Source organism: Bos mutus, chromosome 8 (genome assembly GCF_027580195.1).
Source record: "Bos mutus isolate GX-2022 chromosome 8, NWIPB_WYAK_1.1, whole genome shotgun sequence".
NCBI lineage: Eukaryota > Metazoa > Chordata > Mammalia > Artiodactyla > Bovidae > Bos > Bos mutus.
This window is the reverse complement of record NC_091624.1, coordinates 31,270,441-31,282,757: the sequence shown is the minus strand read 5'-3', so window position 1 is coordinate 31,282,757 and position 12,317 is coordinate 31,270,441. Positions and strand designations below refer to the sequence as shown.

Genomic DNA, 12,317 nt, shown 5'->3' with positions numbered 1-12,317 from the left:
GCTATGGTTTTTCCAGTAGTCATGTATGGATGTGAGAGTTGGACTATAAAGAAAGCTGAGCGCAGAAGAATTAATGCTTTTGAACTGAGGTGTTGAAGAAGACTCTTGAGAGTCCCTTGGACTGCAAGGAGATCCAACCAGTTCATCCTAAAGGAAATCAGTCCTGAATATTCATTGGAAGGACTGATGTTGAAGCTGAAACTCCAATACTTTGACCACCTGATGCGAAGAGCTGATTCATTTGAAAAGATCCTGATGCTGGAAAAGATTGAAGGCGGGAGGAGAAGGGGACGACAGAGGATGAGTTGGTTGGATTGCATCACTGACTCAATGGACATGAGTTTAAGTGGACTCCGGGAGTGGGTGATGGACAGGGAGGCCTGGCGTGCTGCAGTCCATGGGGTCGCAAAGAGTCAGACACAACTAAGTAACTGAATTGAACTGTGGTCCCTTAGACCCGTCCTCCTCAGGACTGATTGGCAGCCTTCAGCTAGCTGTATGGCCTGCAGTTCTCAGCTCTGAGCAGGAAGAGGCAGATGGCCACCTGCTAAGAAGTGGGACAGTTACCTTTTCTAAAAAGTAAAGCAGAGCTTCTTGGGGACCTCCTATGCTTTTATTGTATTTACAGAAAATCTGAAACATTGTGTTCTGCAATTTTGTAAAGAAAGATCCAATCGTAATAGGAAAATGCAAAAGGGCAGAATTAAGGTTAACTCTGGATTTCCTGCTTCTCAAGCAATTAAATTCTCCCCCTTGTCATTGAGTTAATGTAATTTTCCCCCCCACTTAATAGAGCATAAATTATTGGACAAATATGGGATAAGTTGATATGGACTATAAGGAGATAATGCAGTAAAATTAGTAAGAAATTACAATTACAGTACTTGAATTTTTAAGAAGCAAGAATTCTGTCATTAAGCCAATGAAATATCTGCAAAGTAATCTAATAATATATCAGATTATGAAAAATTAATTTCTGATTCAAATTTTTTACAAAATAATTATTAATATAATCAAATCATGACTTTAAGAACCTCAATCAAAAATACTTCTTTGCTTTCTAAATATTGCTTTTGTTTCCTTTGATATTTTTTTCTCAATATACCCACTGCAGTGTATACTATATTGCATTCTATTTGGATTGTCTCCTTGCATTTTTACTGATGAATTTTTTTTCACTGAAGTATAGTTGATGTACAACATTGTGCTAGTTTCTGGTGCACTGCAAAGCGTCTCATACCTTCTTTTTCAGACTATCTTCCATCATAATTTACTGTGAGATACTGATATAGTTCCCTGCACTGTGTAGTAGGAGCTTGTGGTTTATACGTAGTGTTGTGTGATATAGTAGTGGTGTCTGCTAATCCTAAACTCCTAATTTATTCCTCCCCCCTTCCCCTTTGGTAACCATAAATTTGTTTTCTATGTCTGTGAGTCTCTTTCAGTTTTGTAAATAAGTCCATTTGTATCATTTTTTAAGATTCCATATATAAGTGATGTCATATATCTATCTTTGTCTGACTTACTTCACTTAGTATAACAATCTCTAGGTTCATTCATGTTGCTGGAAATGGCATTATTTCCTTCCTTTTTTCTGGCTGTGTAATATTCCATCGTGTGCATATATATATATATATATATATGTGTGTGTGTGTGTGTGTGTGTGTCTGTGTGTGTGTCTGTGTGTGTGTCTGTGTGTCTGTGTATCTATCATATCTTCTTCATCCATTCATCTGTTGATGCTCACTTAGGATGCTTCCATATCTTGGTTACTGTAAATAGTGCTACTATGAGCATTAGGGGACTTAGACTGATACTGATTGAGAAGGCAATGGCACCCTACTCCAGTACTCTTGCCTGGAAAATCCCATGGACGGAGGAGCCTGGAGGGCTGCAGTCCATGGGGTCGCTAAGAGTCAGACACGACTGAGCAATTTCACTTTGACTTTTCACTTTCATGCATTGGAGAAGGAAATGGCAACCCACTCCAGTATTCTTGCCTAGAGAATCCCAGGGATGGGGGAGCCTGGTGGGCTGCCGTCGATGGGGTTGCACAGAGTTGGATACGACTGAAGTGACTTAGCAGACTGATACATGTTAATATTAGTTTTGTTGTATTTGTGTTATGTATTTTGGGTGAAGCAATAGGCAAGTAGAGTCTTAGAAGGAGAACAGAGGTTGCAAGAAATAAATCTTTCACCAGTGCTCTTAATAGGGAAATTCTGTCTCTGGAAGAAATGGACCTAACCACCCATAAACACATAGGAAGGGACAGCTGACTCTGCCAGTGTAGTGATGGCTATGCTTAATGCCATGATAGAAAAAGAACACCTTGTCATACAAATTGTTCGCAGATTTCTAGTCCTGTGTATTCCATCTGTTTGTAATACAATGGTCTGCACTGCTGCTTGCATCTCACACTCTGAGTTCCATGGATCTCATCAGAGCCCTGTGCTGACCCTGGCTCTGCAGACTAGGTTGTGGTAGAGGCGTCCGTCTGAAGGGATGCTCATTTATTAATGGCAGTGTCATATTTTATCATCTGGGCTTACACATGTGCCCTCTTTAAGGACCAATTTAAAAGGTGATTTCCAATTTATTAAAAGAAAACCTGTAAGTTCAGGTCTTACTTATCACTCAATATTAAGTCCCTAGAAAGTTAAATATTGTTCTTGTTTGTTTCATGTTCTGTATTTATCCAAAATGTATCTTATCAAACCTGCAGATGAGGAAGGGTTGACACTAGGCTTACCCATTTAGCATATAAAAATGTACAACCCCCATGTAAATTAAGATTTCAGATTAAGAACAAAGAACTTTTTCATGTAAGTATGCCCTCAATTTACCTGGGTATCCTATGTTTTATCTCACAAACGTAGTTTAGACCAAATCAAGATTCCAGAATAAGATGGACTGAAAAGATTGGTCACAATACACAAGATGCAGATCAAATATAAATGTGACTTTGAATATTCATATGCAAATATTTTTTAGTTCTTCTGATATTATGGGTATGTTTTTAAAAGAATCCTTATCTTTTGGAGGTATTTACTGAAACATTGGTGAAATTATGTTAACGTTTGGGATTTACTTCTAAATAATGCAAGAGGCAAGTGAGTGGATGGTGCAGATTGGCTATGGGATACTGGGTGTGTAAAGTTTAATTACACTTTGCTACTTTTGAATGTGTCTGAAATTTTCCATTTTCCATAGTAAAGGATAAAATGGGTATGTGTGTAAGTCATGCCCTTAGATTAAAAAAAAAAAATCTATTCTTGAAACATCTTAAATATCAAACAATTGAGGACTTGTGCCGTGGCACCAGAAGAGGCTGCAGATGGAGGCAGGAGCCTGTGAGCTATTTTGGGGATTGTGACATCTCTGTTCCTCCACTGGGGTATTAATTGTCTTGGTTTTTGTCTTTATTATCCATAGAGCAATGCAAAAAAGCCATTAGCTACTAGCCTCTCAGAGTTGGGATTATTCAGTGTGTAACAGGATCTCTGATGGCTCAGTGGTAAAGAACCTGCCTACCAGTGCAGGAGACACAGGAGGCATGGGTTCAATCCCTGGGTTGGGAAGATCCCCTAGAAGAGGAAATGGCAACCCACTCCAGTATTCTTGCCTGGAGAATCCCATGGACAGAGGAGCCTGGCGGGCTACAGTCCATGGGGGTGCAAGAGAGTCGGAGATGACTGAGCAAATGAGCACAAACACACACAGGATCTCTAGGGAAGCTGATGAGGAGGAGAACAAGGTTAAGTTAGAGGGACAGTGCAGGGTGCTGTGGCTGGCCTTTTGAAAATAGTTAAACATGGAATGAAATAAACTGTTGGGTTAGGTCAGAATAACAAACGTTACTTTTTTCAATTTGTTTGTGGTTTTTACAAAAATAAGTCTCTATAACTGATTGGACTGCGGCCCTGGTAAATGAATAAATTGAGTATATAGCCTAATATTTCAGTGTCAGCCTGCCTTCCCTAGCAGGTGAATTGTCAGCAGCTGGGAATGCTCAATCTCTGGCATGACTCCAGGAAGGGTTATTTATTGATGGACATCTTTAATGATTTGCTTTTTTCTTCTTCCAGGATTTCCTTCAAATGCTCTTGGAGAACATCCCAGAAGAAAAAAGGTGAGGACCAATTTAGGAATTAAGGGCCCAGTTTTATTTTGAATGTTAAAAATGATTCTGCCATTGTTTGGCAAATTGCAGCCTGGAAGTTTAATCTTCCTCTGTTAATAGAGGAGGGACCTAGCCCAGCCAGCAGGAGTCCTGGGATGATCAACGGGACCTAGAAATATTGGGAGTGTGGACTCTAGGAGCCAGCACGAACAGCTGGAGACACTCTTTGGCCTCAGCTGCCATGAAAAAGAATGGAGAAGAGACAGTTCTAAAAGTTAGGGTGACTTGTTTTGGAATGTCTGAAATGTTTCAGATTTGCCATCCTTTTATTTTTAAAGTGAACATGCAAGGTTTGCTTCGTGTAAAAATCACATCGGATATGTCCATTATTGCTGATGTCAAGAACAACAGGTTACCTGCAAGAATTTTTCTTTTCTTTTATACTTGCCCTGAAATAACCTTTCAGGTCCTCTAACAGAATGGAGCAATTTCCTTAGGAACTAATACAAAAAACGGAAAAAGAAAATTAATAGAGATGGTATATTACCTCCTTAGGCTGTTACCCACGTCTGTTTCTGAGTAATGACTACACATTCTTTCAGGAGAACTTCTCAGAGCACAAATAGAGCAATTTTCATGGAGCTGACAAGGTGCATTTTTCATTTTGGAGATCTTTCTTTACATCCCCTTCCTAATAAGCTTATGGAGTTCATTTGGATGTCCCAAGCCCTCTAGCTCCAAGCCCACCTTGGGCTCCCGCAAGCCCACCTAGATTTTATCATTGTGAATATTTATTATGACCCCACAAAGTAACTTTTGTTGTGACTGTGGATGTTAAGAGCAGCATCTCCATTGAACGGTGCCCACTGACCACCAACCTTCGCCCTTCAAGAGGCTGCCTCACCCAGTTAGGATCACATTTTGACTAGCAGACTTAAGCTTTTTAAAAAAATTTTCCTTAAGAGTTGAGACTTCATTGCTACAATGAATGTATTTCAGCAAGAATACTAGAATATATTTTGAAACTCAAACATTGTCTTTCCCCCCAGCTAATCTCAGAATCTAATCCAGCTTTTGAAGCAGACTGTTCATCCTTTTACCGATGCAGCACGTTGTACCAATTTTATCCAGCTCTCCAAAGGCCCCACGCCTACCCGTGGAGCCTCTAATCTTTGACTCCATCGCAAGCTGATCCTCAGACACATCTGTTAGGCATGTGAGCTGTGCTGAACAAGACAAAATTTTTCAGGTTAGACCAGCCAGTTAAGGTCCCAGGGCCAGCCCGCCTGTGTCATACTGCCTTTCTCTTATTCTCTTACTTCAATTAATTTTAACATTCTCTATTGAGTACCTCCTTCACCAGGTTTTAGGCTGGACACTAGGAAATAAAAAATTAATTCTATGCTTAGCCTTCAGGGAGCTCCTAGTCAGCTGCTAAAGATGTACATGATACAGGTCATGACTCAGGGTAGGGAGTTCTTTGGTGAACTTCAGCACGGAGATAGGGCTCAGCAGTCCTACGGTCAAGCCTTCAGGCCAGAGGTCTACTGAAGGTTTCAGGTAGGGGAGTGCCATCAGCAAGGTACTTGGGGGTGGGGGGCAGCATGGGAGAGAGATGGGATGCAGAGAACTAGATATCAGGAGACCAACCAGAGACAGAAACGGCAGCTCACTGAAGATCCAGAGCTGGGACCATGGGTGGATGGTGGCAGCGGGCTATAAACAGATCTCAGGAATACCCCCAGGAGTGCCGCAGTTAAGTTGGTTGATTGGTTGAGCTGAAAGGAGGAGTCCTGCATGATCTAACCTTTCTCTGTCTGCCACTCGGTTACACGCTGAGTTTAGAAGTCCTGGCGATCCAGGCAGCAGGTGTTTGGTCTCAGGAATCAGTATGGGGCAAAGGGAGGGAAGGTTGAGTGTTTGAAGGTGGAAGAGGGGAGATGAGACACCATGTTTTAGACATCTTCAGTGAGTGGTTTCTGTCCAGATGCTGATGAGACCAAGAAGAAGAAGCTAGGAGTGCTTATCCAGCGTGCCTTCCCCACCTGATAGTCCAACAGTATCAACAGCTGCCAGTTCTTTCTTTGCTCATCGGTTATTATGTTTTGTGCACACATTCACGTGTTTGTTTTAATTCAGTACTCTTCCTCCCCCTTGAAGCTAGGGAGTGCTTGTTTGTAAATGTTACCTCAGCAATCTTCATTAGCTACCCAAGCGCAGATGACTTGCTCTGATCAAGAAAAGAAGTAACCATGTATAAAGCCTTGAGGCATACACTGTTTGTATCCCCACGTAGGAAGGGAACGCAAAAACATAAATTACTGACATTTAAAAACCCATACAAAAAAATAAATAAATAAAAAATAAAAACCCTTACAAAATGTAAGTTGCAGTTCAGAACAAGAGCCTTTTCTGCTTCACACCCTGAACGTGGAAGCCCCCAAAGCCTGAGTCCCTCGAGAACTGCACTGCCCGTGTTCTCTGCACCTTCACTGTTCCTGACGCATAAGCCTTGCGCTTTCCTGTAGGCACGCAGATAGAAGGTGATCTTTAGAATCTCAAGGGGCCTAAGACAGAGCCAAGAGTGATAAAGACCTTTCTCCTGATCAGCACTGAGTTGATAGGCACAGGCAGCAGATATGGCTAATAGTCAGCACCCTATCCTTGTCATTCCACCCCCAGAAGTCAATTGACCGAGCAATGTAGAACACGCAGTACATACAGTGCTCTTTCACACACACCTGGGTCTTGTTTCTGTGTACTATAACATTAAGAAGTAGTACTGGTCACTTTCCCGGCCTTAAACGCAACTTATTTTTCTAACCAGCATCATGCAGGGTGGCCAGCCCATTCCCTCCCTTGTGGCATTAACTACATGTGACTACGTTCAGAGCTCACAGGGTCTGGAGACCCACTCCTAAAACTCAGAGCTGCCTTTCAGGACACAGGTGTACAGCATGGGAGCTCTCTGGCCAGAGGGTGAGACAGCCGGCTGTTCCGGATACCCGGGAGGCCTCAGTAATGAGGCAGAAGCACTGTTCACTAGTACAGAGACGGCGGGCGTGCAGGCGTGGGTCTGTGTACTTTTAGCTGTCTGTATAAAATCAATTTCCATAGTGAGCAGACATGCAGAAGAGTAATTTCCTGTAAGTCCTGGGTCCCAGAGAAGTGGAAATGCTTCTGCTTGTCTGTTGTGATTATTTAAGCTCCATGATCTCAGAGGGGAAAAACTCACCATTGGCCTTGACTCTGAGTGTCTTGATTTGAAAAAGTCAGCTTTCAGCTTTACCACTGCTACATATCCAAGCCCAAAGCTGAAACTTCATCTGTACTATCATCTCAGTAATCATGATCAAAACAGGAAAAATATGTACATTTTAAAAAATAAAACATAGAGCCCCTTTGATTCCTGAAAATTCGGCATTTTCAGACCGTCTCCCATAATTTCCTTGGGAGGTAAGGCTACTTCTACTACTTCTATAATGTTTACATTTGTTTTTAGTGGATGGAGTCAATGCTTTGATCTTCCTCTCAGAATTTAACATCTTATTACACTTAAGGAATCTGTAAGTGGGCATCCGTGCAGTTTGATGTCTGCACTGAGACTGGGAGTCTAGAAACCTAGGTCTTTTCTCTAGCTCTTTCCTTTAGCCCGGGCTGACTTTGAACAGTTTTCTTATGCTGCAGTTTCTCCATCTGCTAAAAAAGCCACACAACAATTGACACCCACTTCACGAGGATATTATGAGGAATGAAGTGATAATGGTTATAAGGTGTTTTGAACCTTTCCAGGGGAAGGTGATCTGGAAACACAGGTTCTCTTCATTCACAGGAGAGTGTCTTTTGCTCCTGGATGCAGCTGAACAATGAACTCTCCTGTCCTCACACTCCTGCCCTCCCAAGGGTCCCCCTATCTCTTCTGAACTGTAATTGGGGGCAGACAAACAGGGCAGCCACAGCAGCAGCCAGGTCACCTTCAGCAGGAGAGATATGAGCAAGAAGTCAGCATTGGCGGAAGCCAGCACAGGCCTTCTCCTCTTGCAGGCTTGTCTGCACCGTAAATCATGAACAATATATTGTGAAGCCTGCATTCCACACAGGAAGAAAAGTGAGAGCTTTGCAGCCAGACAACACAAGGTTGAGTCCCAGCACTTTGAGCACCATCTAGAAGGCCCTGAGCAACTCCCTTAGCCTCTTGGACCTCTATTTGCTCATCTCTAAGATGGGGATAATAGTATTAGTCTTGTACAGAACCCTATCAGAACCCTGTGCCTGATAGGCATCCATTGAATGTTTGCCACATAGATAAGCTTTAGCCTGTTCTCAGTCTTCACTGGTGAAGATGTCCTCAGTCAGTAACACTCCAGGACTCAACTCCCCAGGCCCTGCCCTCCACCATGCCATCCCCTGACCGTGCCACCCCTAAAGAAGTATCTTTCAGCTAAAAGTCTCCAAAGGAAATTTATGTCCCTGTCCTCTTACTCACTCCTCCATGGGGATGCACAACAGCTGTTCACCATCTTTTGTAAAACCGCCTGAAAATGGCCCTGTAGTCAGTCCCAGACTTCTCTTCTTCAGGATATTTAATCCCAGTTCCCTTGACCTCCCTTGTGGATCTAATGTGCTTACCCCTTTGATCATCACTACTGCTGTCTTCTAAATCCTTTCTAAATTCTTCATTTTAAGTTGTTGCGGGTTTAAGGATGCCCATTTTCCTAGAATCCACAACACAGTGCAGCTCAGTTCCGAGTGCTGCCGCCTTCCTGGGTATCTCCTGAAGGATGGGTAACCAGACCTTTTGTCCCTCCTTGGCTGGAAAGGAAGAAGATGAATGGGCTACTTAGAGAGAAGCACCAAAGAAGGATAGACGGGGATAAAAACAGACCCTTGCTTCTAAATTGGGTCAAACAGTTGAGGTCACCAGCAGGGCCTCCATAGCTGCTCGAGCCCCAGGCAGGAGCTCTACACACCAGATGAACAGCCCCCTGGGTGCCAGACCAGGTGGGAACTGTCTGCATTTGTTCCAAACAAGAATGAACCTTCTTCTGAACATCATCCTCAGTGGAAGTTGCCAAATCCGTCTTACCTTCCAGCCTGGCACATGTCACTAGAAAGTAAAACGACCTCAAGTCCCCTTGGGCGCTTCTCCAAGTGGCCCTTTGACACCACTTTCCTCCTCCTGGCATATCAGTTATGCCAGGTGAGGGCATTTCCAGAGCCTCTTTCTATGGCCAAACAAATAAATCAAATCCAAGAAAGTATAATCACCTTAATGTGCTGAGAGATGCCTCCTCTCTTCTGGTCATCCCACCCCCACTCCAAGTATGCTCACGTGTGCACATGTGCGCGCACACCCACACACACAGGCATCTGAGGGCACGTGTGCATGCACACACATGAGCACACGCTTCCACACTCTCACAGCCTACAGATGAGACTCGGCCATGGGCACTGAGATGACGACAAAGAAACATTGGGGAAGAGCCCAGGAATGGTGGCTCCTGGCCTTTCACAGCCAGTAATTTCACTGACCTGGGAACTGGGCAAACAGCCTAGGAGGATAGTCATCTTCCCCTTATTCACTTCTGGCCTCTTCCCTGTCTGGTCATCCCGCAGATGAGCATCATCTCGAAAATGAATCCAAACTAGTTTTTCTCCTCTCTGTGTATTTTCTCTTTGTTGAAATAGCAACAGTTGCCCCCTTCAACCACCTTTGCTTTTGCCCTGGGTAGGAAGACCTCCCAGGTCCTATCACTTCGTGGCAAATGGATGGGAAATGTGGAAACAGTGTCAGATTTCATTTTCTAGGGCTCCAAAATCAATGAGGATGGTGACCACAGTTATGAAATTAAAAGATGCTTGCTCCTTAGACGAAGAGCTATGACAAACCTAGACAATGTATTAAAAAGCAGAGCCATTACTTTGCCAACAAAGGTCCATCTAGTCAAGGCTATGGCTTTTCCAATAGTCATGTACAGATGTGAAAGTTGGACCATAAAGAAAGTTGAGTGCCGAAGAATTGATGCTTTCAAACTGTGGTGCTGGAGAAGGCTCTTGAGAGTCCCTTGGACAGCAAGGAGATCAAACCAGTCAATCCTAAAGGAAATCAACCCTGAATATTCATTGGAAGGACTGATGCTGAAGTTGAAGCTCCAATTGCCACCTGATATGGAAAGACCCTGATGCTGGGAAAGATTGTGGTCAAAAGAAGGGAGTGACAGAGGATGAGATGGTTGGATGACATCACTAACTCAATGGACTCATATGAGTTTGAGCAAACTCTGGGAGATAGTGAAGGACAGGGAAGCCTGGGATGCTGCAGTTCATGGGGTTTCAAAGAGTCAGACACAATTTGGCAACTGAACAAATTGTTGTACAAGGGAAAACCAAGACACATTAGTGACTTGTTTGTCAGTGAAGAAGAAAAGGAAGGACAAGATCAGTCAACCCTGTCTTCCCTAAGCCACCTAGGCCCGCTTTTGCCTCCCTTCTCACTACATCCAGCCTACAGCAGAACGGTACAGGTGTGAGGGGAGCACTTGGCCTTCAGCACCTTTACTGACGCAGACAGCACTGTATCTTTCCACAACCTCTTTACAATTCCAAAGGGTGGGAGGAGGGAATATTTCGTATATGTAATGGAGTATATAATACATAAAATTTTAAAAGATACAGACCTTAATGACTTGGGAATGTCTTACTGGGCAAGGTGATTATTAACTTAAAAAGGAATAATTTTTATTGAGTCAACAATGAAATGTGTTTTCATTCATTCAGATAAAAAGTATCTATGGGGATACTTATGCCACAACTGTTTTAAGTGCAGGGTTAAGAGAAGTGAGTAAAACAGACCACCGACCCTGGTCTCAGAGAGCTTTGATCTAGTAAGGAAACAGTTACAAGTCAAGTAACAAAATCAATTGCAGTCTCAGACTGTGACAGAATACTGTGCCACAGAAGACAGGGCCTGTGTGGGTGTGACGTACGCAGCCTGGAAGAGGATTCCAAGAAGGCCTCTGTGGCTGGAGAGATTGGGCATGAGCAGGAGTTATCTCAAAGCCAGGGAGGAATTGCTTAAACTTCAATAAGACAGGAAGATATGACCTAAAGTTTGTGGACCCTAAACATATTGTACCTTTAAAGGAGTATTTAAATCAGCAGGCGTGAGACCAAAAGATTTCAGCTGACTTTGGATCAAACAAGCAATCATAACATTTCAAATAAAGTGGAATGAAGACGTGCTTGAAAACAGGCATCAGAAGCCGCGTGTGCTCCATGGCTCTGAGCCTCCTTGGGTTCCAATGATGAGTTGTATCATTTTTGCTTGCTGTCACCCATCGTCACCATGAAGTTGGCATTTCATTTTGATGTACTCAGTGCTGCGAGGTTCAGATTTCACGTTACTCCACCTCTCTCCAGGAAGCAGCCACGCCTGACATGTCCCATGAACATGCCCTCTCCTCCCTGCATAGGCACTCCCAACGAAGACTTCCTCTCAAGGCATCAGGGACCTCCTGTGGGGCCACTTTGATTCTTAGATCTCATCGTGTGCACTCCTGTGGACTTGAGAGACGCTCTACTGAATATGACCATGCCCCCTCCTCACTTTAACCTGAGACATCACTGCACTTTCTCCAAATTTCTCTGAAAGAACAATGCTGCGATGTGCCCCGATAGATAGAACCATTCTGTGTATTAATAATAAGTGCGCTGTAACTTTAAAAATTTTATTGATTAGTTTATTTTTGGCTGTGCTGGGTCTTCACTGCTGGGCTCAGGCCTTCTCTATACGTGCGATGAGGGGGACTACGCTTTGTTTTGGAGCACGGCTTCAGTTTTCGTAGCACACAGGCTCAGTAGTTGTGGTGAGTGGGCTTAGTTGCTCTGAAGCATGTGGAATCGTCCCAGACCAGGGACTGAACCCATGTCCCCTGCTTTGGCAGGTGGATTTCTACCCACTGTGCTACCAGGGAAGTCCACTCTGTAACTTTTTAATCCTTTACTTTTTCGTTGTCGTTTTATTTTTAAAGGCCGGAGCTGTCTGTTGGAAACATCTTCCGAGACTGGCTGGAGAGTTCTGGAATTCCACAGGTGAGCTTCAGATAACCGCCTCATCAGACTCTGTGGAGAACAGTAAGGCTTATCGCTTAGTGTATCAATCATGACAGTGGGTTTTTTTTTTTTCCAGTATCTT

The 12,317-nt window shown here is 43.4% G+C and overlaps 1 protein-coding gene across 14 annotated transcripts in view; it reads left to right on the top strand.

Moving 5' to 3' along the window:
• AOPEP (aminopeptidase O (putative)) overlaps positions 1-12,317 on the top strand; it is a 355,565-nt gene that overhangs the window by 232,007 nt on the left and 111,241 nt on the right. For all 14 annotated transcript variants that reach the window (XM_070375357.1, XM_070375352.1, XM_070375359.1 and 11 more), the window contains 2 exons: positions 4,089-4,132; positions 12,154-12,214. In XM_070375357.1, coding sequence (XP_070231458.1) covers positions 4,089-4,132; positions 12,154-12,214 — 105 coding nt within the window. The remainder of the gene's footprint in view (positions 1-4,088; positions 4,133-12,153; positions 12,215-12,317) is intronic.